The sequence below is a fragment of the Equus przewalskii genome, chromosome 30 (assembly GCF_037783145.1).
Source record: "Equus przewalskii isolate Varuska chromosome 30, EquPr2, whole genome shotgun sequence".
Taxonomy (NCBI): Eukaryota; Metazoa; Chordata; class Mammalia; order Perissodactyla; family Equidae; genus Equus; species Equus przewalskii.
Window position 1 is genome coordinate 4,142,448 of NC_091860.1, and position 26,330 is coordinate 4,168,777.

A 26,330-nucleotide genomic window follows, 5' to 3' on the forward strand; every position below is an offset into this window, starting at 1 on the left:
ATATATGCTCAAATACATATTCACAAAACAAAGTTCTTCTGAGGCATTTAACTTAAAATGATACAAAATTATTTATAATTATAATACTTACTATTGAGTAGTTCCCCTATGGAAGTTTTTTGTTTCTTTAATTGAACTTGGGTTGACACTGAATCTTGATGTTTGGGCATAAGAGTCTCATCTGATACTTCATCAAGAGCTACATAAAGAGATAAATTAAGTCACTTAATGGGAAAATAGATCCACTGTAAAATCTCTAGATTTCAAATTTATAACAAGTGAATAGAAACATTTTCTCTCATTTTTATAAAGTCATAAGTAAATTTTCTTTCTTTTTTTTTTTTTTTTTTGCTTTATCTTCCCAAATCCCCCCGGTACATAGTTGTATATCTTAGTTACAGGTCCTTCTAGTTATGGCATGTGGGACACTGCCTTAATGTGGCCCAAGCAGTGCCACGTCCACGCCCAAGATCCAAACCGGCAAAACCCTGGGCCACCACAGTGGAGCATGCGAACTTAACCACTCGGCCACGGGGCTGGTCCCAGGAAATTTTCATAATACTAGATCTGATATGAAAATTAAGAGAACATTTTTAATGGGTATGTGTTGAAGCTGTTTTTTATTTTATAAATATTCTTAGGCATCAAATATGCTTATATTAGACTCTAGTTTTCTTAGATTATTTAAACTTTAGGTTAATACATATTTATAAACCAATCAATGAAAATGCATATGCACAGTGTTGGTTATTTTAGCATCAATTATAATCGCAAAATATTTAAAATCATCCAAATGTTCAAGAATAGGAGATTGGTTGAATAAACTGATATATATACCATAAACGATAGCATACTACCTTCCATAATACATGTAAGGTGAAACATTATGCTGTACACTTTAAACTTATACAGTGATGTATGCCAATTATATCTCAATAAGACTGGAAAAAAGAGCATAGTACCAGTTATGGTATATGATGGTGCATGTGTGTGTGTGTATAAATACATATTATATATGGTATAGAAGGGATATAATTTGGTAAAAATAACTATACATACAGTGAGATAGTCTCCTCCCATCTGTGCTAATTCATCCAACCCTTGCCCATAATCACTTCACAGGAAAATGAAACATTAGTTGAAACATTGGTGGAGCCAGTACCCTTTCCACGTTTAGACTCTTGGTTATATTATTGCAATAAGTAAATAGAGACTTAATTGTTACTTTCAGTTTGGCTCATTGTCTTAATTGATCACCTTCCCAAATGGCAACTCTCTCTCAGTGGCAAATGGTGGCAAGTAGGTGGCCCAATTCAGCATAATGTCTTTCTTTCTGGAAAAGTAAAAAGTGTGATGATCCCCCAGATCATTTTTGGGGGATGCTAGAGAAGTCTACAGGGCTTCTTGGGGGTGGGGGTACTAGTTGGTCATTTGCAAGAGTCTGAGGGTCCAACGATGCACTTTGCTAGCCATATCAATGAGTCTCAGGAAGTGCTATCTCAGGAATGCCACGGAACACTCTTGGAGAGTGCCAGCAGATTGTTTATGTAAGCTTTTTGGTTTTAAGGTCCTTCTCTTTGGTTTAATCGTCCTTTCCTTTAGCCCCAGACTCACTGGCCAAAATGCCTGGTGGGTCAAATTAGAGATCCAACAGAGGGGCTCTAAAAATATCTAAGGAAGCAATTCCTTGGCCACTGCTATTGTCCTGTGATGATAGGACTAAAATTCCCACATACTCTGCAAGCTAAGCTGCAGCCAATGATCGTTGTTAGCTCTAATGAGGTCCCAGACAATGATAAACAGCCTATGACATAGCAAGTTAATGAGACTTGTGGTTTAATTAAATGAATATAGAATTCTTTGGAATTGCTTTTCCCAGTGACCTAAAGAGACCTTAAAGGCTTGAGTTGTTCACTTGCATGATGAAAGAGGTAGTCTTCTTAAACTTGGTGAGGGACAATGGTACTTTGTGGGGTGCATCACTATGGTACCCATCCTTCAGAATGTCCTGACAGCAGAAAGTTTGTTCAAGGAGTCTGAGGGGAACACCTAAGTCCTTCTTCTTTCTCAGCTGGGTACTATTTGGGCTCTGACAGTTTTGGCCTACCCGTGATGGGTTCCCTATAACCAAAATACATGTTTGGACCAAGCTTGTAGACATAATAGCAGCTCTGCAAACAACACCAGTGGTCCCCTTGGTTCTACACTGAAAGAGAGTGGTGGATGATAAGATTGTTAACAAGACTCTAGGTTTATTAGTGCCACTCCTGCTGATTATTAATTAAATCTCCTTGTAAGGCCAGTGACATAATCCAAATCATAACTGATAAGTTCTTTGGCAAGGGAAAAGCAACTACTGCCAAAATAACAAACAGGGACCATTAGAGAGAGTGACATAAAAATGGTAATTGGGCACACATTCCTGGAAGGTCTGGGTAAGGGCTTTCCCAAAGAGCTCTCTGGGTCTGGTTACTAAGCAATGGGAGCTCAAAAGAAGAGATTAATGGGCTCTTCATCAAGGAACCCATGGACATGTGGTGTGCCACTAGGGAACAAAGGGCAGGCCCCCTACGGTCTGCCTGGTGATGGTCCCTATGACTGTTACAAGTAATGTTCCTCCTTCTCCCAGTGAATTTTGAAATGAATCAGAGAGCCCTGCCAACTTTGACCCAAAGTTTTTTGCTTTAAAGAAAACAAGAGCTTGAAATCCCCAACCTCTCTATGTCTATAGTGAGGAACGGAGGCCCTATGCCAAGGTCTAAGCTCAAAGTAGACATGGGGGAGAACTGCATTTCTTGGGCCTTTTGGTTAATGGTTCACAGGTGACTGTGACCCCCAAAACTCCTGGCATGAGAATGAGGGGGAAATTGACGACACTTTCCGGTTTTCTGTCTAAAGCCATCACTACAAAGACCCTCACCCAGACCCGACTAAAGGTATAGCATATCACCATTGTTATGGCGTCCACCACTGAAGGGATTATTGTTGTAGATATATTGTCTATCTGCATCCCTGATTGCATTTTCCAAGCCCTGAAGGGAATTGCTGCAATTAGGACCATGTTAGTGGGGTATGGAGAAGACTGTAAACCTACCAGACTACCAGTAGCTAGTGCTTTTGTCTCTCAAAAACAGTAGCAATTGCCTCAGGGATAAAAAGAAATAACTGCTCTCATTGTCAAAGTTCGCTATCTGATCTTTTCACAAGGCCTTGGGTGCCTGGAAACTCAATTGACTATCAGTGGCTCAACAGTATAGTAGAGCCTTTGGCACTGGCATTACCTAACATTGTGACTGCCACAGAGGTTATTGCCCAAGCTGAGGGAAGTAGGTACGAAGTAATTCATATTTCAAATGCCCTTTTTAGGATCCCTGTCCACTCAGATGATCAGGATCAGTTTCCCTTATGTGTAATGGGTTGCAATATACCTTCAGTGTCCTTCCACAAGGCCATGAGCTGGAATAAGTCCCACTCCCAGATGAAGCACTAGCCTTCCGCTATATTGATGACATCCTCCTGGTGGGCCCAGGCAAGGGTACTATCCAACGAAGACTGCACGCTGTGTTGACCCACGTGCAACAACATGGCTGCACCATTAATACCAACAAGGCACAACGACCCATGACCCATGTGAAATTCCTGGGAAAAAACTGGGAAGGGATGGTATGTCTCACTCCAGAGAAAACAATCGCCGAGTTTTAGTCACACCCAGGCTCTCAGCTCCAACAAATACAAAGGATGCCCAGCAACTGGCGGGACTATTTAGCTACTGGTGCTCACACATTCCCTACATGGCCATTTTGATGACGGCACCTATCAATCAAGTTACCAAAAAGAATTCTACCCTGAGTGGGGCCTGACACCAAGATGCCCTGGAGGACCTCCAACTGGCCACACAGGCCACCCTTCTCCTTACCTCCTCTAATCTATTTTGCATTTTAAGTTACAGGTCTCAGCAAATTCTCTGCCTGCCAATTGGAGCGTGTTGCAAAAGGACAACTGCCACATGTCAGAGGTGCCCACTGGGCTTTTGGACATAGAATCTCCTGTAGTTGGCTGAAAGTAAACACCCTTTGAGAGACTCCTGACCAGTTATTAGGCCTTGCTGGACACTGAGTGCAAGAGCCATGACATGAAGTAGTCTTATGACTGGAAACTCCAACTAAATGTTAAATGGTTTTGTTCTCTGGTTGTTTTATGGTATTCACATTTTAGTTCAAAGTGTAAAATTTCTATAAATTATATGCTCAAAAATATACTCATGAACTAAAGAAAAAAGATCTGATGAGATTAATTTTTAAAAACGTCTTTATCTATAATTATTACACTTACTGTTGTGTTCTTCCCCTGTGGAAGTCATTTGTTTCTTTACTTGCATTTGGAGTTTTGACACTGAATCTTGATGCTCAAGCATAAGATTTCTGTCTGGTATGTCATCATGAGCTACATAAAGAGATGCATTTAGTCTCGTAATAGAAAAAGAGATCTACTGAAAATCTCTAGATTTCAAATTTATGAAAAATATACAGCAAAATTTTCTTTCATTTTGATAAATTTATAAGTAAATTACCATAATGCAAGATGTGGCATGAAAATTGTGAGAATATTTTTAATAGGTGTGTGTTGAAGCTGTATCACTAACATTTCTAGGCATCCAATATATATATAATATTTTACATCTATATTCTAAATATATTATAAATATATTTTACATATATAATATTTTATATATATATTCTAGTTTCCTTGGGTTATTTACACTTTAAGTTAATACATCTTCATAGAACTAAAAAGAAAAATGCATATGTACAAGGTTATTCATTACAGCGTATTTTCAATTGCAAAATATTCAAAACCACATAAATTTTCAAGCATAGGAGATTGGTTAAATAAACTGAGGTATATACTATATACTATGGTATAATACAAATTATGGTAAACAGTGTGGTACATAGAGCTGTAATATGAATGAAACAGATCTCTATACACTGATATGGAGGGATTTCTAAGAAAATTTTAAGTTAAAACCGAAAAGGGGAAAACTTTTATGCTACCTTTGGGTAAGGAAGAAGAAGAAATGAGAAAAAAACCAGAAAGAAATAGAGGAAACCTAGGAAGGATATCACAAAACAATGTAATTGGTTACCCACAAAATGAGGGGGGAAGATTGAGGAAGGAATGAGGCTCCTCTAAGTATGCCTTTTTGTATACTTTCTGCTTTTGGAAGTACGTTCATGTTCTACATATTTCAAAATAAATTATATCAATAAGGATAAGAAGATGGAATATAAGCAAAAAGCAAACTTGAAAGAAACTGCTAAAGGAAACTTAAAAGCAGTGACTCATTAATACAGTATTTAACATGAACTCTCACTCTTGGACATGAGACTTGGGGTGGGGCGGGGGAGGTGGACCACAAACAAATCATGAAATCTTTTTAGTTGGTTTGTTTTTCTAGTGCCTTGTGCTAACCAATTCTGAAATGCTTTGAGAAACATTATAGGATAGAGCAAATAAGTAAATGTGCTAATATTGTTCAGACCTCTAGCTGCCTCAGCCCTGGGGTCCAAAAAACATCAAGAACCCTTTGTTTGAGGTTCCTTCAGCTCTGAGACCATCCCCCGCCTCAGTCTGCAATGATATATCTGACCCTTGTCAGGTGCTGCTCCATGGGGTAAAATGGAACACTAGCGGAGCTGGTGCCTTCCTCTATCTAGACTATAGCCTATGCTATGGCAGTAAGTGAATAAACGTTGCCACTTTGAGTTTGGCTTGTTATCTAAATAGACCAACTCAAAAATTGGCATCTGTCTAGCAAATTAGCACAAAGAGCAGTGTGGTCAATGAAGCAAAATGTCTTTCTGGAAGGAACACTTTGGGAGGTGTTAGTGACTGTGCAGGTCATGGTTAGGAGAGGGGTACTACTGGTTACTTGCCAGAGACCCATACAGTACTTTGCCAGTCATGCAAATGAGTCTTAGAAAGTACCAGAGGATGCCATGGGGCCCTCTAGAGTGCTACTGTATTATTTACATACGTTTATCAGTTTTGATGGGGAACAACTGTCTTTCTCTTTAGCCTATGATTCACCTACCAAGATGCCCAATGAATCACAGCATTTCTTTTTCTTTTTTGATGAGGAAGATTGGCCCTGAGCTAACATCTGTTGCCAATCTTCCTCTTTTTGCTTGAGGAATATTGTTGCTGAGCTAACATCTGTTGCCAATCTTCCTCTATTCTGTGTGTGGGATGCCAACACAGCACAGCTTGATGAGCAGTCCATGCCTGGGATCCGAACCAGCGAACCACATACTGCTAAAACCAAGCGTGTGAACTTAACCACTATGCCACCAGGCCAGCTCCTCAAGATGCCCAATGAGTCAAATGGGAGCTCAACAGAAGGACTCTAAGAAAACTAGAGAAGTAATTTTGTGGTTATTGATGGGTCCAAAAAAGATGGAGACTCTGCATGCTGAGTTGCACCCAATGACAACTGTTAGTTCTAGCATACCCTTGGCACTAATGGACAACCTCCGATGCTGTGAGTTACTGAGACTTACCTTTAATGGAAAAGAATGTAGAGTCCTGAGGATTGTTGTGCCCTGAGACTCAAAAAGACCTTGGAGACTTAGGTAGTTTGCCTCCACAAAGAAGGAGATAATCTTGTTAAACTTTAGTGAGGGAGAGGGGCACACTGTAGGACTTGTCACTGTCGAACCCCATTGTAAGACTCGGCAGTACACATATTGCCCAAGGAGGTAGAGGGAAAGGGGGATGAAAGTCATGAATATGTGAGACTCTTCCCTTCCTTAGCTGGGTACTATTTTGGTGCTGACAGTATGGCCCACCCATTATGAGTTCCCTCCCACTGAAAAATATGTTTGTATCAGCTCTTGAAGAGCCTCTAATGGCTCTATGATCCTCCCTAGTGGTCCCTAGGATCACAGATGGAGTGAGAACACTAATGGAAAGATTTTTACCAGACTCAAGATTTCTAATTTCATTCAGGCCAACTTCACTGGTTACCTAATTCAGTTAAACTTCCTTTTAAGGTGACGTCAACTGATTTGAGGCACAATACAGATCTTAACTGAAACTTCCAGGCATGGAAAAAGTAGCTAACCACAAGATAGTACTGTTTGACCAGTGAACAGAGCAACTAAAAATGGTAATGAGGCACCACTCTTGGATGATCTGGTTAAGGGTTTTCCCGAAGAAATCTGTAAGACTAGATACTCAACAATGGGGTCTCAAGGAGGATATGGATTGACTCTCCACCAAAGATCTCCTGGCCAGCTAGTGGGTCATGGATCCCAACACATATCCCCACTAAAGTCCAAATTGTGATGACCCCTATGACTAATATAAATGCTCTTCCCTCTGTTCCTCCAAGTGATATTGAGATAAATCAGAGAACCCTCCACTACTTTCACCCAGACCTCCCAGCTTTCAAAAATAAACAAAATTAGGGGTTAGGTCAAGATTCCTGTCACTGGTGGTGATCTGAGGATGTACACCAAGGTCAGATTTCAAAGGAGGAAGGGAGGAAATAGCATTGCTAAGGCCGTTAGGATACTGGTGCACAGGTGACTGTGATCTCCGTAACCTCTGACATCAAGTAGTGGAGGAAAGAGACAATGCTCTCTGGTTTTTCATCTGAGGGCATCATCAAGGTGACCCTTAGTCAAACACTACTATTAGTGTATCCTTTCAGGCCACCAAAAAAACTCCATTTCATAGCCCCTACTACTGAATGTACATTGGGATAGATGTATTTTCTATGTGCACCTCACTCACATTCAGCCCCAAGTCCTGATGGGAACTGCTGTATTTAGGGCCATTTTCATAGGGCATGTGGAAGACTGAAAACCTCCAGACTAAACAGTGCCTAGCACCTGTGTCTCCCAAAACAAATTCCTGTGCAGCAAAAGAAATAACTGCTCTCATTGCTGACTTTAATGAAGTGAAAATCCTCCATGAGACTTGATTTCCCATTTTAATACCTAAGTTGACCTTTGTATACGGCTTTAGGTACACAGTGACTCAACTAATTTTGATAGGTCAATGCTATAGTACAGACCTGGGCACTGGTGGCACCTAACATTGTAACTGTCATACAGGCTATTTGTCAAACTGAAGGAACTTGATATGCAACAACTGACATAAACATATTTTGCTGCATCCTTTTCCACAGAGATGATCAGGGTCAATTTAACCTTCTGTGAAATGGGTTGCAATACACTATTAAGGTCTTTCACATGGCTACTGAATTGCTCAAATATTTGTCATCAAGGCATAGGTCATGACCCCTAAATGGCCTGCTCCCAGAGGTAAGCATGATCTCTAAGAGGCATAACATCTCATTCCAGAGGAGAAGATGGCTAAGCTTTGGCCCATTCAACTCCAATAAATAAAAAGAGGCCCAGTAATTAGTGGAACTCTTTGACTACTTGCACTCTCATTTTCCTCACTTGGGGTCCTTGATGACACCCATCTGTGGGTTACCAGAAAGGCTGCTTCTTTCCAGTGAGAACATAACCAAGAAGATGCCCTTAAGGGCCTCCTAGGCTGCCCTTCACCTAGGCTCTTCTTATCTCCATTTGATCTTTGAGTTATAGATCTCAGAAACATCTGTTTATCAACTGCAGCCTATGACAGAAGGCCACTGCCATGGGTCAGAGGTGTCCATTGGGCTTTTGTATCCATAATTACCTGGAGCCGGCTGAAAGGCACGGAGAGACAATTACTCGAGTGCTCTTGGGCTTTGGGGTATACTGAGTGCACGTTCTATGGTCAAGAAAAGATCTGAAGACCAGAAATTCCAACCAAAGAGTACTAAGATTTTTGCTTTTTTTTCTCTAGTTATCTTAGGGTATTCACATTTTAGTCAAAGTGTAAAATTTCTATGAAATATACGCTTAAATACGTATTTATGACCCAAAATAAAAAGATCTTTTAATGAGCTTAATTTAAAATAATTTAAAGTTATCTATAATTTTTATACTTACTAGTAAGACTTTCCATTTTGTGAGTTCTTTGTTTCTTCATTTGAATTTCTGATTCTGACATTGAGTCCTGGTGCTCAAGCATACGATTTTCATCTGGCACTTCATCCTGAGCTACATAAAAAGAATGTAGTCCACTAAATTAAGTCCTTTAATCCACTAAATTAAAAAGAGATTCGTTGTGAAATCCCTAGATTTCAAATTTATAACAAGTGTATAGCATAATTTTCCGTCATTTTTATAAAGTCATAAATAAATTACCACAATGTTAGATCTGAAAACTGTGAGAAGAGTTTTAACGGGTGTGTGTGGAAGGTATTTTATCATACCATTAATATTCCTGGGCTTCAAATATGTTTTATATTAGTGTCTAGTTTTCCTGTTTTTTTAATATTTTAAATTAATACATATTCATAAACCAAACAATAAAAATACATACGCACAAGGTTATTCATTACAGAATATTTGTAATTGTAAAATACTCAAAACCACCTTAACGTACAAGCATAGGAGATTTGTAGACTAAAGTAATGTATGTAAACTATGATAATATAAACTATGGGATATAATGTGGTACAAACAGCTGTACATACAGATATAAAAAGAATGAAAAAGATCTCTACAAACTGACTTGGAGGTATTTCTATGAAATAATGTTTAGTGGAAAAAATCTAAAAGAGCTTATATTTAGTACTCTACCTTTTAAGTAAGAAAGAAAGGGAAATAAGGGGGAAAAAGTGAATAGAGATACTTATGTTTAATCTTGTTAACTTAGTGAGGGACAGTGGTACCTTGTTGAGTGAGTCACGACAGATCCCCTGGTTCTGAATTCCCCAACACCAGCCATTTTGCCCAAGAGGGACAAAGAAGGGTACAGGGAGAAGAAAAGATACAAACACCTGAGACACTCTCCTTCCTCTACTGTATGCCATTTGATTTCTGATAAGTTGGCCCACGCACGACATGTTCCCCACCACTGCAAACATTGTCTAGTTATTCAACAGTGGAGTCTCAAGGAGGAGATGGATGGACTCTCCACCAAGAATCTTCTGGCTAGGTACTGAGCCATCGGGGGCAAACACACAGCCACACAAGAATCAAAGCAGTGATGATACTTATTACTAATATAAGTGCTATTCCCTCTGCCTCTCCCAGTAATCTTAAAATGAATCAGAGAACTCTGCCTACATTTACTTAGAGCTCTAGGTGGAATATAAAAAACAAAAGAAACAAATAAAAACAAACTCATAGAAGCAGACAACAGATTAGTAGTTACCAGAGGGAAGGCGGGTGGAGGGAGGGTGAAAATGATAAAGGGGTCCATTACATGGTGATGGACGGAAACTACATTTTTGGTGGCGAGCACACGGTAGTATATACAGAAGTCGAATTATAATGTTAGACACCTGAAATGTACACAATGTTATCTCAAAAAAAGAGAGAAAGAAATAAACAAGATTAGGGGTAGGCCAATGTCTCTATGCCCCCAGTGGCATCTGAGGATGAATGCCAAGTCAGAGTTCAAAGAGGCAGTGGAGAGAAATTGCATAACTTGGGCTATCTGGATATTAGTTTACTAGTGAGTGTGATCTCCACAACACTGATACCACGATGAAAAGGAAACAGTTAATGCTGTCTGACCCTTACCTAGACCTGATTGTGGGTGGGTTGCTTTGGGGGACTATAAACTTCCATTTTTATAGCCCTCACTACCAAATGCATTGTTAGTAAAGATGTAAACTCCAACTCACATCAGCCCCAAGCCGAGCCCTGCTGCAGTTAGGGTCATTTTTAATGGAGCGTGTGCAGCTATAAACCTACCAGAATACCAGAGCCTAGAGATTTGTCTCCAAAAACAACTACCTGGAGGAGAAAAGAAATTATTGTCCTCATTGCTGAGTTTAGCTAAGCCACAGATCTCCATGAGACTATTTCTCCATTCAATAACTAAGTCAACCTGTCCATATGGCCTCTGGTGCCTATAAACTCAACTCATTATAGGTGGCTTAATGTTGTGGTACAGCCCAAGAAACTGGTGCTCCTGACATTGTGACTGCCATAAAGGCTATTTCACAAGCTAAGGGAAGTAGGTATGAAACAATTCATATTGCAAATGCCGGTTATGGCCTCCCTGTCCACTCAAATGATCAGGATAAGTTTGCCCTATGTGTAATGGGTTGCATTACACATTTAATGTCCTTCCACAAGGCCATGAACTGGAAAAAGCCCAACTCCCAGATGGAGCACTAGCCTTCCACTATATTGATGACATCCTCCTGGTGGGCCCGAGCAAGGGCACTACCCAACAAGGACTAGATGCTGTGTTGAGCCACATTCAGCAACACAGCTGGGTTATTAAAACAGAGATAGTACAGGACCTTGTGTTCAAGTGAAATCCTTGGGAAGGGGCAATATGACTTATTCTAGAAGAGACAACTGCCAAATATTTGTCCCTCCCAGTGCCAACAAATCCAAACAAGGCTGGGAAATCTGTGGCACTATTCTGATACTTGCACTCTCACACTCCCCTCAATAGGATCCTAATTTAAACTATCTATTAAGTTACCAAAAAGGCCTCTACATATGAGTGGATTTCAAAAAACAGAATGTTCTGGAGTACATCCAATAGGCCTCCCAGGTCACTTTTCCCCTTGGTCCCTCTGATCTGCATTTAAGTTATAGGTCTCAGCAACTTCTCTTCACCAATTGGAGTCTTTGGAAGAAGGCAACTGCACAGGACAGTGGATTGAATTGGCCTTCTGGACTCCTAACATCTTGGAGTTGGCTGAAAGGTACACATCCCGTGAAAGACAATTATTGGTCCATTCTTGGCCTTGGTGGATACTGATTGCATGACCCATGGCTGTGAAATAGTATTACAACCAGAAATATTAACCAAAGTTATGAATACTTTAGCTTTTGTTCTCTAGTTATCTCAGGATATTTATACTTTAGGTCAAAATGTAAAATTTCTATAAAATATATAATAAAATACAGATTCATGAACCAAAGAAAAAGATCTTTAGATGTAATTAATTTAAAATAATTTAGAGTTGTCTATAATTATCGTACTTATTAGGGAGTCTTTTCTCTATAGAAGTTCTTTCTTTACTTGCATTTGGGTTTTTGACATTGATTCTTTATGTTCAAGCATAAGCTTTTCATCTAGTACTTTATCATGAGCTGCATAAGAGATATATTTAGTCCACTAAAAAGGAAAATAGATCTATTTTGAAATCTCTATAATTCAAATTAATGTGTACAGCAACAGTCTCATTTTTATGAAGTTATAACTACATTATCATAATGCTAGATCTAACATGGTTATTGTGAGAAGAGTTTTAATATACGTGTGTTGAAACTTTCTCATTATTACAAAAACTATATATATATATATTACAAACATATATATAGTTTATATTAGTCTCCATTTCTGTTATTTATTCTTTTTAGATCATATAGACTTCATAGACTAACCAATGAAAATGCATATGTACAATTTATCAATTATAGCATTATTTGTAATTTTACGTAAACATTCAAGCATGGAAGATTGGATGAATAAGCTAAGATATATACTATAAACTACGTAAATTATAGTAAGCAATGTGGTACAAAGAGCTATACATAGAGATGTAAAGGGAATGAAAAGAATCTCTATAAGCTGACTTGGATGGATTTCCAGTAGACAATATTAAGTGAAAAAAGAAAATCCAAAGGGGAAAAGTTGTATGGTACCATGTATATATGGAAGAAGGGGAAATAAGAAATAAGAAAAAAAGAAAGAGAGGGAAAATGAATTGGCTGTACAAGATGAAACACAAATGAGATATCAACAAATGTAGTTGGTTACCTACAAAACAAAAGAGAGAGAACTGGGGAAGAAATAGCACTCTTCTAAGCACCCTTTTTGGGATATTTTTTACTTTCAGAAGCATGTTCAGCTTCCACATACTTCAAAAACAAAACTAAATCACAAAAGAGGAACTAAAATTGGAAGCAGACTTAAAGAAATGAACCCCCTGAAAGAAAAAAAAAAGCACCAATGCAAGTAACTCATCAACACAGTATTTGACAGAGACCCTCATTCATGGGCAAGAGTGTGGAGAAGAGACTGTAAACATATGGAAAGATATTTTCAGTAGGCTTGTTTTTCTAGATTTATGTGCTAAGCAGTTCCAAAATAATTTTAGAAGCATAACAAGGTGGAGCAAATGAGTAAATATATTGTTATTCAGAGTTAGGATTCACACAGTGGAAGAAAGGACATACAGATGTGAAAGGGAGGAAGGCAAGAAAAGGCCCTGAGGGGATGGACTGAAATTGAAGGTGCTCATGAGAACTCATGATTTCTAAATGTTTGTGTATGTGTATATTCATGTATACATGCACATGTATATGTATGCGTGTGTAAAAATATGTATATGTGCATGTATGAGTATATGTACATATATATAGGAATCCAACTTCAGGCCAAAATCCTGTGTTTGATATTTTAGGCCCAAACATAGACAATTACAAAATCTCTACCTGGAAGTTCTCATGAGGGAAAAACTTCTCACCCCACACCAAATTTGATGCATAGCCAGTGAGCTTCAGACACTGGAGGTAGATGCAGTCAAGGAATAAGGTCCATCCACACTATGCTTTTACGCATTCTGCATTCCTATACCACGGGCCGTTCATCAGAGGCCTCCTTGTGAAAGGGAAAGGAGTCAGCTAATACACTGTACAGGCACACCTCAGAGATACTGCAGTTTCAGTTTCTGACCACCACAATAAAACAAATATTGCAATAAAGTGAGTCACATGAAATTTTAGTTTCCCAGTGCATATATAAGTTATGTTTACACTATATTGTGGTCTATTGAGTGTGCAATAGCATTATGTCCAAAAAACAATGTACATACTTTACTTAAAAAATACTTTATTGTTAAAAAATGCTAATCATCATCTGAGCCTTCAGAAAGTTGCAATCTTTTTGCTGGTGGAGGGTCTTGCCTCGATGTTGATGGCTGCTGACTGATCAGAGTGTTGGTTGCTGCAGGTTAGGATGTTTGTGGCTATTTCTTAAAATAAGACAACAATGAAGTTTGTTGCATTGTTTGACTCTTCCTTTCATGAGTGATTCCTCAGTAGCATGTGATGCTGTTTGATAGCATTTTACCTACAGAACTTCTCTCAAACTTGGAGTCAATCCTCTCAAAACCTGCTGCTGCTTTATCAACTAAGTTTATGTAATATTTTAAATCCTTTGTTGTCATTTCAACAATCTTCACAGCATCTTCACCAGGAGTAGATTCCATCTCAAGAAGCCACTTTCTTTGCTCATCCACAAGAAGCAACTCCTTCTGTGTTAAAAAGTTTTATTATAAGATTGCAGCAATTCAATCACATCCTCAGGCTCCACTTCCAATTCAAGTTTTCTTGCTATTTTCACATCTGCAGTTACTCCCTCCACTTAAGTCTTGAACCCCACAAAGTCATCCATGAGGGCTGGAACAACTTCTTCCAAACTCCTGTTAATATTAATATTTTGACCTTTTCCTATGAATCACAAATGCTCTTAATGCCATCCAGAAAAGTGAATCCTTTTCAGACGGCTTTCAATTTACCTTGCTCAGATCTATCAGAGGAATCACTGTCTTTGGCAGCTATAGCTTTACAAAATATATATCTTAAATAATAAGACTTGAAAGCTGAAATTGCTCCTTGATCCATGGGCTGCAGAATGGATGTTGTGTTAACAGGCATGAAAACAACATGAATCTCATTGTACCCCACTCTCAGAGCTCTTTGGGGACCAGATGCATTGCCAATGAGCAGTAATATTTTGAAAGGAATCTTTTTGCCTGAGCACTAGGTCTCTCAATAGTGGGTTTAAAAATTCAGTAAACCATGTTGTAAACAGATGTGTTGTCATGCAGGCTTTGTTTTTGCATTTATGGGGCACAGGCAGAGTAGATTTAGGATAATTGTTGAGGGTCCTGGAATTTTTGGAATGGTAAATAAGCATTGGCTTCAACCTAAAGTTGCCAGTTACATTAGCCCCTAACGAGAGAATCAGTCTGTCCTTTGAAACTGCAAAGCCAGGCATTGATTTCTCCTTGCTAGCTATGAAAGTCTTAGATGACATCTTCTTCCAATATAAGACTTTTGTTTACATTGAAAATCTGTTGTTTAGTGTAGGCACTTCATTAGTTATCTTAACTGGGAGTGGATAATTTGCTGCAGCTTCTACATAAGTACTTGCTGCTTCACCTTGAACTTTTATGTTAAGGAGATGATTTCTTTCCTTAAACCTGATGAACCAACCTCTGCTAGCTTCATCTTTTCTTCTGCAGCTGCCTCATGTCTCTCAGCCTTCATAGAATTGAGGAGATTTAGGGATTTCCTCTGAATTAGGCTTTGGTTTAAGGGAATGTTGTAGCTGGCTTGATCTACTATCCAGACCACTAAAACTTTCTCCATAACAGCAGTAAAGCTGTTTTGATTTCTTATCATTCATGTGTTCACTGAAGTAGCACGTTATTTTCCTTCAAGAACTTTTCCTTTGCACTCAGAACTTGGCTAACTGTTTGGTGCCAGAGGCCTACATTTCAGCTTATCTTAGCTTTTAACATGCCATGCTCACTAAGCTTAATCACCTCTAGCTTTTGATTTAAAGTGAGATCATATAATCATCTTAATATATGCAGGAAAAGCATGTGTCAAAACTCAACATCCATTCAAGATACAAACTCTCAAAAAAGTGGGTACAAAGGGAATGTACCTCCACATAATAATGGCTAAATATGATAAGTCCACAGCTAACATCATACCCAATGGTAAAAAGCTGAAAGTTTTTTCTTTAAGATCAGGAACAAGACAAGGATGCCCACTCTCACCACTTTTATTCAACGTAGTATTGGAAGTCTTAGCAAGAGCAACTAGGCAAGAAAAAGAAATAAAAGGCCTCCAACTTGGAAAGGAGAAAGTACAATTGTCTCTATTTGCAGATGACATGGTATTCTATATGATACCCTAAAGATTCCACCAAAAAACTGTTAGAACTAATAAACAAATTTATTAAGGTTACCTGATACAAAATCAATGTACAAAAATAAGTTGCATTTTGGGGCCAGCCTGGTGGAGCAACAGTTAAATTTGCACATTCTGCTTCAGTGGCCTGGGGTTTGCCGGTTCAGATCCTGGGTGTGGACCTACTCACTGCATGGCAAGCCATGCTGTGGCAGGCATCCCACATATAAAGTAGAGGAAGATGGACATGGATGTTAGCTCAGGGCCAGTCTTCCTCAGCAAAAAGAGGAGGATTAGTGGCAGATGTTAGCTCAGGGTTAATACTCATCAAAAAGAAATCAGTTGAATTTCTATACACTAATAATGAACTATCAGAAAGAGAACTTAAGAAAACAATCCCACTTACAATTGCATGAAAAAAGTACCTAAGAATAAATTTGACCAAAGAGGTGAAATATCTGCACACTGTAACTATAAATATTTATGAAAGAAATTGAAGAAGACAAAAATAATGGAAAGATAGTCCATGCTCATGGATTTGAAGAATTAATATTGTTAAAATGTCCATACTACGCAAAGTAATCTATAGATTCAATGGAAGCCTTTCCAAAATTTCAATGGCATTTTTCACAGAAATAGAACAAACAATGTTAAAATTTGTACACAATCACAAAAGACCCCAAATAATCAAAGCCATCTTGAGGAAGAATAAAGGTGGAGACACCACATTTCCTAAATTCAAACCATATTACAAAGCTATAGTAATCAAAACAGTTTGGTATCAGCATAAAAACAGATGCATAAATCAATGGAACAGAATAAAGAACCCAGAAATAAACCCATGCATTAATATAAATTAATTTATGACAAAGAAGCCAAGAACATACAATGGGCAAAAGATAGTCCCTTCAGTAAATGGTGTTGGGAAAATTGGACAAACACATGCAAAAGAATGAAATTGCACTATCTTACATCAAACACAAAAATCAACTCAAAATGGATTAAAGATCTAAACGTAACATTTGAAACTAAAAGTTCTTGAAGAAAAGGGTGAAAAAGCTTCTTGTCATTGGTCTTGGCAATAATTTCTTAGATATGGCAACAAAAGCACAGGCAACAAAAGCAAGAATAGACAAATGGGATTTCATCAAAGTAAAAAGCTTCTGCACAGCAAAAAAGAAATCAAAAGAGTGAAAAGGCAACCTACAGAATTGGAGAAAATATTTGCAAACCCACTCTGATAGGTGATTTAGTATCCAAAGTATATAAGGAACTCCTACAACTCAATAGCAAAATAAAAAACAAATAACCTTATTAAAAAATGGGCAAAGGCATTAAATAGATTATATTAGTCTCTTGCTTTCTTGAGGTATTTAACTTGAGGTTAATACAAATTCATAGACCAGAAAATGAAAATACATATTTAAAAGGTTATAATTACACCTTTTTTCTTAATTACAAAATATTCAAAACTACTTAAATGTTTGAGCATAGGAGATTGGCTGAGTAAACTGAGGTAAATACTATAAACTATGGCATAGTACAAATTTTGGTAAATACTGTGGCATAAACAGTTGTACATACAGCTTAAAGGAATGAAAAAGATCTGTACAGACTCACATGGAAGGATCTCTAGGAGATAATGTTAGGTGAAAAAAAAGTTTAAAAAGGGCTTAATAGTATGTTACCCTTTGAACAGTAGGAATACCAAATAAAGAAAAATATATAGATAGAAAGACAAAATAAGGAATATTTACATTAAGATATCATAAAGAAATGTAGTTGGTTACCTACAATGAGGGGGAGGAGTGAGGAATGGCAGGAAGGACTCAAGAAAGAATGATATTCTTCCAAATATAATTTTTTTTGTTTTTGGAAAGAGGTTCAGGTTCCACATATTACAAAAATAAAGTTAAATGGAAACCAAAAGAAAGTTGGCATAATTATACTTATCTCAGACAAAATAGAGTTTAAGACAAAGACTGTAATAAGAGCTAAAGAAGGTGATTATATAATGATAAAGAGGTCAATCCAACAAGAGGATATAACGTTGCTAAATATTTATGCACCCAACAGAGGAGCATCTAAATATATAAAACAGACATTAACAGACATAAAAGAAGAAATAGACAGCAATACATTTATAGTAGGGGATTTAAATACCCCACTTTCATCAATGAGTAGATCAACTAGACAGAAAATAAATTAGGAAACATTGAAGATAAACAACATATTAGAACAGATGGACTTAGCAGTCATATGCAGAATACTTCATCCAAAAGTTAGAGAATACATATTCTTCTTAAGCATACGTGGAACATGCTCCAGGATAGATCATATGTTAGCCCACAAAAGAAGTTAATAAATTTAAGAAGATTGGATTTGTGTCAAGCATCTTTTCCAACCACAACATTATGAAACTAGAAATCAATGACAAGAAAAAAAACTGGAAAATTCACAAATATGTGTATATTAAAAAACATGCTACCAAAAAACCAACAGATCAAAGAATGAATCAAAGGAGAAGTATAAAATACCTGAGACAAACGAAAGTGGAAATATAACATACTAAAACTTACAGTAGATAGCAAAATAAGCTTTAAGAGGAATGTTCATAGCAGTACATGCCTACATTAAGAAACAAGAAAGTTCTAAAAGAAACAACCTAACTTTATGCCTCAAAGAAGCAGACAAGGAAGAATAAATTAAGCCCAAAGTTAGTAGAAGAAAGGAAATAACAAAGATTGGCATGGAAATAAACAAAATAGAGACTGAAAAGATCAATGAAACTAAGAGCTGGAGTTTTTTTAAATGATAAACAAAATAGACAAACCTTTAGCTACATTCACCAAGAAAAATAGAAAGAAGTCTCAAAAAAATCAGATATGAAAGAGGAGATATTACAACTGATACCACAGAAATACAAAGTATCTACTATATACTACTATGGATCTACTACTTACTACTATTTCATACTACTAAATACAAATTGTTATGGACAATTATACATCAAAAGTTAGATAACTTAGAAGAAGTAAATAAACTCCTAGAAACATACAATCTGACAGGACAGAATCATGAAGAAATAGAAATCTGAACAGACCAATTACTACTAAGAATTGAATCAGTAATCAAAACGCCTCAACAGAGAAATGTCCAAGACCAGACGGCTTCACTGGTGAATTCTACCAAACATATAAAGAATACTTACTACCAATGCTTCTCAAACTCTCAAAAAAAAAAAAAAAATAAGAAACACTTCCAAACACAGTCACAAGACCAGCATTACCCTGATACCAAAACCAGACAGGGACACTACAAGAAAAGAAAATTACAGGCCAATAACCATGATAGATGCAAAAATATTCCACAAAATATTAGGACACCAAATTCAATGATACTTTAAATGGATCATAAACCATGATCAAGTGGGATTTATTCCAAGGATGCAAATATGGTTTAACATCTGCAAATCAATCACTGTTATACACTACAATAGAAAAATGAAGGATAAAAGTCATATGATCGTCTCAATAGATCTAGAAAAAGCATTTGACAAAATTCAACACCTATTCCTAATAAAAACTCTCAACAAAGTGGGTAGAGAGGGAATGTAACTCAACATAATAAAGGCTATGTATGAAAAGTCCACAGATAACATCATATTCAATGGTGAAAAGCTGAAGCCAACATCACACTCAATGGTGAAAAGCTGAAAGATTTTTCTCTAAGATCAGGAACACGACAAGGATGCCCACTCTCACCACTTTAATTCAATATAGTATTAGAAGGCTTAACCAGAGCAATTAGGCAAGAAAAAGAAATAAAAGGCATCCAAATTGGAAAGGAAGAAGTAAAACTGTCTTTATTTGCAGATGACATGGTATTATATGTAGAAAACTCTAAAGACTCCACCAAAAACTGTTAGAACTAATAAATGATTCAGTAAAGTTGCAAGATACAAAATCAAAATACAAAAATCAATTATGTTTCTTTACACTAATAACAAACCATCAGAAAGAGAAATTAAGAAGACAACCCCATTTACACTTGCATCAAAAAGAATAAAATACCTATAAAAATTTAATGAAGGCAGTGAAAGATCTGAAGACTGAAAACTATAAAACATTGATGAAAGAAATAGAAGACACATATAAATGGAAAGATATTCCATGCTCAAGGATTTGAAGAATTAATATTATTAAAATGTCCATACTACCCAAAGAAATCTACAGACTCAATGCAATCCTTATCAAATTTTCAATCCATTTTCACAGAAATAGAACAAACAATCCTAAAATTTGTATGGAACCACAGAAGACCCCCAAATAGCCAAAGCAATCTTAAGAAATAAGAACAAAGCTGGATGCATCACATTTCCTATTTCAAATTGTATTACAAAGCTAAAGTAATCAAAACAATATGGTATTGGTATAAAATAGACACATTGATCAATGGAACAGAATAGAGAGCCCAGAAATAAACCCACACATACAGAGTTAATTAACTTACAACAAAGGAGTCAAGAATATACAATGGGGCCACAACTAGAAGGACCCACAACAAAGAATACACAACTATGTACCGGGGGGCTTTGGGGAGAAAAAGGAAAAAAAATAAAATCTTAAAAAAAAAAAAAAGAATATACAATGGGGAAAGTACAGTCTGATCAATAAATGGTGCTGGGAAAACTGCAGAGCCACACGCAAAAGAATGAAACTTGACCTCTATCTTATGCCACACACAAAAATCAATTCAAAATGGATAAAAAACTTGAACATAAGACCAAGAACCATAAAACTCCCAGAAGAAAACATAGGTGGTAAGCTCTTTGACATAGGTTTTGGTGATGATTTTTTGGATTTGACACCAAAGACAACAAAAGAAAAAATAAACAGGTGGGACAACATCAAACTAAAAAAGCTTCTATACAGCAAAAGAAACCATCAGCAAAATGAAAAGGCAACCTATAGAATGGGAGAAAATATTTGCAAATCATATATCTGATAAGGGGTTAGCATTTAAAATATATAAAGAACTCATACAACTCAATAGCAAAAAACAAATAATCCAATTAGGAAATGGGCAGAAGATCTGAATGGACATTTTTTTCATAGAAGACATACAAATGGCCAACAGGTACATGAAAAGGTTGTCAACATCTTTAATCATCAGGAAAATGCAAATTAAAACCACCATGACATATCACCTCATACTTGTTAGAATGGCTATTATAAAAAAGAGAAGAAATAAGTGTTGGTGAGGATGTGAAGAAAAGGGAAGCCTTGTGCACTCTTGGTGGAAATGTAATTTTGTGCAGCCACTATGAGGTTCCTCAAAAAATTAAAAATAGAACTACCATATGATCCAGCAATTTCACTTCCGGGTATTTATCCAAAGGAAATGAAGACACTAACTTGAAAAGTTATCTGAATCCCCATGTTCACTGTAGCATTATTTACAAAAGCCAAAGCATAGAAACAACCTAAGTGTCCATAGACAGATAAATGAATAAAGGAAATGTGGTATACATATACAATAGAATATTATCCAGCCATAAAAAAGAAGGAAATCCTGCCATTTGTGACAGAAAAAATTGTACCTATATGTAGTGATAGATGTTAGTGTGATGATCATTTTACAGTATATACATGTATCTAATCATTATGTCATACACTCAAAACTAATATAATGTCATAAGTCAATTATATCTCAATAAAAAATTAAATCACAAAGGATAAGAATGGGAACTAAAACTGATACCAAGTTTAAAGAAATGAAGCTACTGAAGGAAATAAGAAAGCAGTAATGCAAGTAAGTCATCAGCACAGAATTTGACATATACCCTCACTCTTGGATGACAGAGTGGAGGGATGAAGTGTAAACAAATCACAAAATGTTTTTCAACTTGTTTCTGTAGTGGTTTTTATAGTGCTTTGCATTCTGAAACAATTTAAGAAGTATTGTGAGATAGAGCAAATGAATAAACACATTGATACTGTTCAGAGACAGGTTCACACTGTGGAAGGAAGGACATACACACATGAGACAGAGGAAGACAACAATAAGCCCTGAAGGGATAGATAGAAATTGAAGGTGTCTGTGAGAAATAATGATTTCTAAATATGTCTATGAATGTGCACATGCATGTATATGTGTACATGTATATTCATGTAAGTATATGTGAGTATGACTATAATTATATGTATATTATATGTACATGTATATGGGTAGGTATGTGTGTTTACACTGAGGCATTGACAATGGCCAAAATCCCATGTGTGACCTTCCAGGCCCAACCCTAGACAACTGCAAAGGCTTTATCTGGAAGTTGTCATGGAGAAATCTGCAGACTTCACATGAGACTTGATGCACAGCCAGCGGACTGCAGATACTGGAGGTAGTTTCAGTCATAGACTATGGCCCATCTGGGCTGGTAATGTTTGCATTCTTAGTCCAGGTGTCTCAATTTTGAGGCATTCTTATGTGGGAAGGATTCAGCTGAGATACTGTACTGTTCATGTGCCTCTGCATAGACCACCTTTTCATTGGACCTTGTAGACATTTTTATCAGTTCTGACTCAGTTTTCAGTACTTTTATACTCCTAGTCCTCACACTGCTACCTCACCTCACCTCCAAGTCTATACAACAGCAAGAACCTTTTGTTTGGGGCTCCTTTGGTTGTGAGACTATCTTCCCCCTCCCCTCATACCTGTCAGCACTGACATATCTGATTCTCACCCAGTGCTGTTCCATGGGAGAAAATGGAACTTTGGGGACCTTTCCTATTTAGATTCTTGCTTATACTCTTACAGTAAGTGAATACATGTTTAATTTTACTTCAATTTGACTTACTATCTTAATTGACCAACTCAAAAACTGGTAGCTGTCTCCTGACAAATTAGTGCAGTGAGTAATGTGGTCAGCGAAGCAAAATTTATTTCTGGAAGGAGCACTAGTGAGTCCTCAGGGCTTTCTAAGGGTGCTACTACAGGATAATTTGCAAGAGTCAGAGGGTCCCACAGGGCATAGGACCATTTAGGCCAATGCATCATAGGAATTGCTAGCAGAATCTGTGGCATGATTTAGGAGAGCGCTATTTTATTGTTTACATGATCTTTTAATTTCTCAGAGTGAACAAAGTTCCTTCTATTTAGTTCCTGTTTTGCTGGCCAAGACGCCCAGTGGGTGGGTCAAATTAAACATCCAACAGAGGGGTTTTGAGAAAGCTGGGGAAGCAATCCTTGGCTACTTTGGCCTACTCTGCTTCAAAAAATGAAAATGAGGCCCAGCTATTGGTGGGACTGTTTGGCAGCTTGCACTCTCATATTCCCCATGTAGTGTTCTTGATGGCATCCATCTATTAGCTTACCTCAAAAGCCATTCCTTTCAGTGAGGCTACAACCAAGAGGATGCACTTGAGACCCTCCAGAAGGCCTTTCAGGCTGTCCCTTGCCTGGGCCCCTCTGATCTTCATTTGTTGTTGGAGTTACAGTTCTCAGCAACATTTTCATCCACCCATTAGTCTGTGGCAGAAGGCCACTGCCACAGGTCAGACACATCCATTGGGATTTTGGACCCATAATATGCCAGACTCCACTGAAAGGTATGCATCCCTTTGCAAGAAAATTATTGGCCTATAATTGAGCCTTTGTGTCTCAGTGTATGACCTATGGCTATGAAATAATATTACAAGCAGAAATACCAATGAAAGTTATGAATACTTTGACTTTTGTTCTCTATCTCAAGGTATTTACAACTAAGGACAAAGAAACTATAAATGTTTCATGAAATATAATTTCAAACACATATTTATGAGCCAAAGAAAAAATATGTTCTACTGAGTTTAATTAAAATAACTTAGTTATCTTTAATGATGATACTAATGTGTCTTTCCCCTTTGGATGTTCTTTCTTTCTTTCTTTTTATTTGTGATTTTTTTCTGTTTTTTTTTTAAAGATTGTCCCTGAGCTAACATCTGTTGCCAATCATTTTTTTCTTCTTCTTCTCTCCAAAGCTCCCCAGTACATAGCTGTATATTCTGGTTGTAAATCCTTGTAGTTCTGCTATGTGGGACACCACCTCTGCATGGCTTGATGAGTGGTGCTAGGTATGTGCCTAGGATCCAAGCTGATGAAACCCTGGGCTGCCAAAGTGGAGTGTGTGAACTTAGCCACTCGGCCATGGGGCTGGCCCCTATTTGTGTTTCTGATATCGAGTCTTGATGCTCAAGCATGAGATTTTCATCTGGTACTCCATCCTGAGCTACATGAAGAGAAGTATTTAGTAGAGCAAATAGAAAAGCAGATCTACTTTGAATCCCCTAATTTTCAAATTTATAACAAGTGTAGAGCAGAATTTCTTCTCATTTTTATAAAGTTATAAGTAAATTACTACAATGCTAGATTTCATAAGAAAATAGAAGAATGTTAATGGGTATATGTTAAAATTGTCTCAACATTTCATCAATAATTGTAGGCATCAAATGTACTTTATATCACTATTTTCCCCAGGCTTTTTATACTCAGAATTAATCATAGGATAAGACATCAGCAAGATGGAGTACTAGGAAGCTCCAGGCCCTCATCCAATGGAGACAATGAGTTAACAACGACATACTGACCAAAATACCTTTAAGAGAACTCTAGAAACCAGTTAAAAAGCTGAATCAACTAAAGGAACTACTTACCAAGAAAAAACTGCACCAAAAAAGGTAGGAAAAACCTTGGCATGTTGCTCACTTTAGCCCCACCACCTCCCTGGTGCAGTGTGCCACAATCACAAGGAAGCTTCCCAATTTCCTCCTCCATCAGGAATAAAAGAAAGGTGCGGAACTTGCATTCATCTTTCTGACATGTCTGGGAGCTGCCTGAGTGTCTGGTTTCTGTCTTGCCTGATTGGAAAACTGATGGGAACAGCTGCATGTTTGGATACCATGTTGGAGGCTGCTGACTACATAGTCAAGTGCCATAGCAGATCAGAGCTTTCAGGAGTATGAAGTTCTGCAAATGATGGAGAAGCAAGAGATTATAGGCAGAGGAATGCAATAGATTTCAAAACCAAGTGTTCCTGAGAAGACACTTGACTCCCTGAGTCCCTGAGAAGGGGAGAGCCTTGTAGGGAAATTAGGATAGTTAAAAGAGCCATATATACTGGAATAAAAGAGCACATACAAGCCCTGAGAAGATACATCCCAGAGAAGGTTTGAGAGGTCTCAGAACCTCTATGCTAGGCTGATTAGTCAAGGTATTCCCCTGAACAAAGCCAGTTTGTAAAGACTGAGAGAGGTAGATGTGTTTTCAAATTAGATAGCAACAAAAGATGACAAGGCATACCAAGAAGCAGGGAAACATGTCTCAATAAGAGACAAAATAAAGCTCCAGAAACCAACCCTAAAACCACAGGTCTTTGAATTAACTGAAAAAGAATTTTAACAACTGTCTTAAAGATTCTCAATGAGCTGAAAGAGAATACACCAAGTAAATGAAATGAGGAAAATAATGCATGAACAAAATTAAAGTACTGACAAAGATATGGAAACTATATTAAAAAGATAAATTCTGTGGGAGTGGCATCAGCATCATGGCAGAGTGAGCTCTCCCCTTAGACTCCCTCCCATAAGATACAATGAAAAAGGGCATTCTTAAACGAACAGAGGACATCCATACAACACAAAAGACATCTGAGAGACTCACACAGCCATACATGTGAAGGTGGAGGTGCTGGACCACACCAAGGAAGTGGAAGCAGTGAAGGGGATCTGGATCTCCTCTCTCTCCCAGAATAGCAGTGGCCCAGGGTGTGGGACCATGTGCAGATCTGAGAAAAGAGGGAGGAGGGGAAGATCTCCATAGGGATGACTTTGCTCTACAAATTCCCTCACAGCCCGTGGGAAAGCCCCACAGAGCCGTGGCTAAGCTACTGCAGAGGTGTCTCCATCAAGCCAGCACCCTAGGAGAGCACATAGTGAGGGCAGAGTGAGAATGCCCCCAGGATCACACAAGAAAGTGCCTTTCTCTGTGACCAGCACTCCAGCTCAGCCTGTCAGCCAAAGCATCTGCACATATGTTAGAAAAGCAGCAGCTGTGAGTGAGTTAGCCAGAAATTGCAGACAGGCCATGTCAGAGTAGATTCTAAGGACAGACATAGATGCCAGGGATCATGGTGGGCTCAGAATACACAGATCCTGACCAGCCCCCCAAGTGGTGGAAAGTGGAATCTGTGACCAGATACTATCACTATGTGAAGGTACAAATCTATGCCATCAAACAGTACAAATAAACATATTAATATTCCAGAAGAGA

The 26,330-nt window shown here is 37.7% G+C and overlaps 1 protein-coding gene across 20 annotated transcripts in view; it reads right to left on the reverse strand.

Moving 5' to 3' along the window:
• The window catches only part of CCDC7 (coiled-coil domain containing 7), a 463,736-nt gene that overhangs the window by 142,902 nt on the left and 294,504 nt on the right, over positions 1 to 26,330 (reverse strand). For 19 of the 20 annotated variants that reach the window (XM_070601703.1, XM_070601701.1, XM_070601699.1 and 16 more), the window contains 3 exons: positions 9,009 to 9,119; positions 4,333 to 4,443; positions 92 to 199 (listed from right to left, as the gene is read on the reverse strand). In XM_070601703.1, the coding sequence (XP_070457804.1) occupies positions 92 to 199; positions 4,333 to 4,443; positions 9,009 to 9,119 (330 nt within the window). Of the gene's footprint in view, positions 1 to 91; positions 200 to 4,332; positions 4,444 to 9,008; positions 9,120 to 26,330 lie in introns of those variants that run through there. The other variant, XM_070601714.1, reaches the window with a different exon arrangement.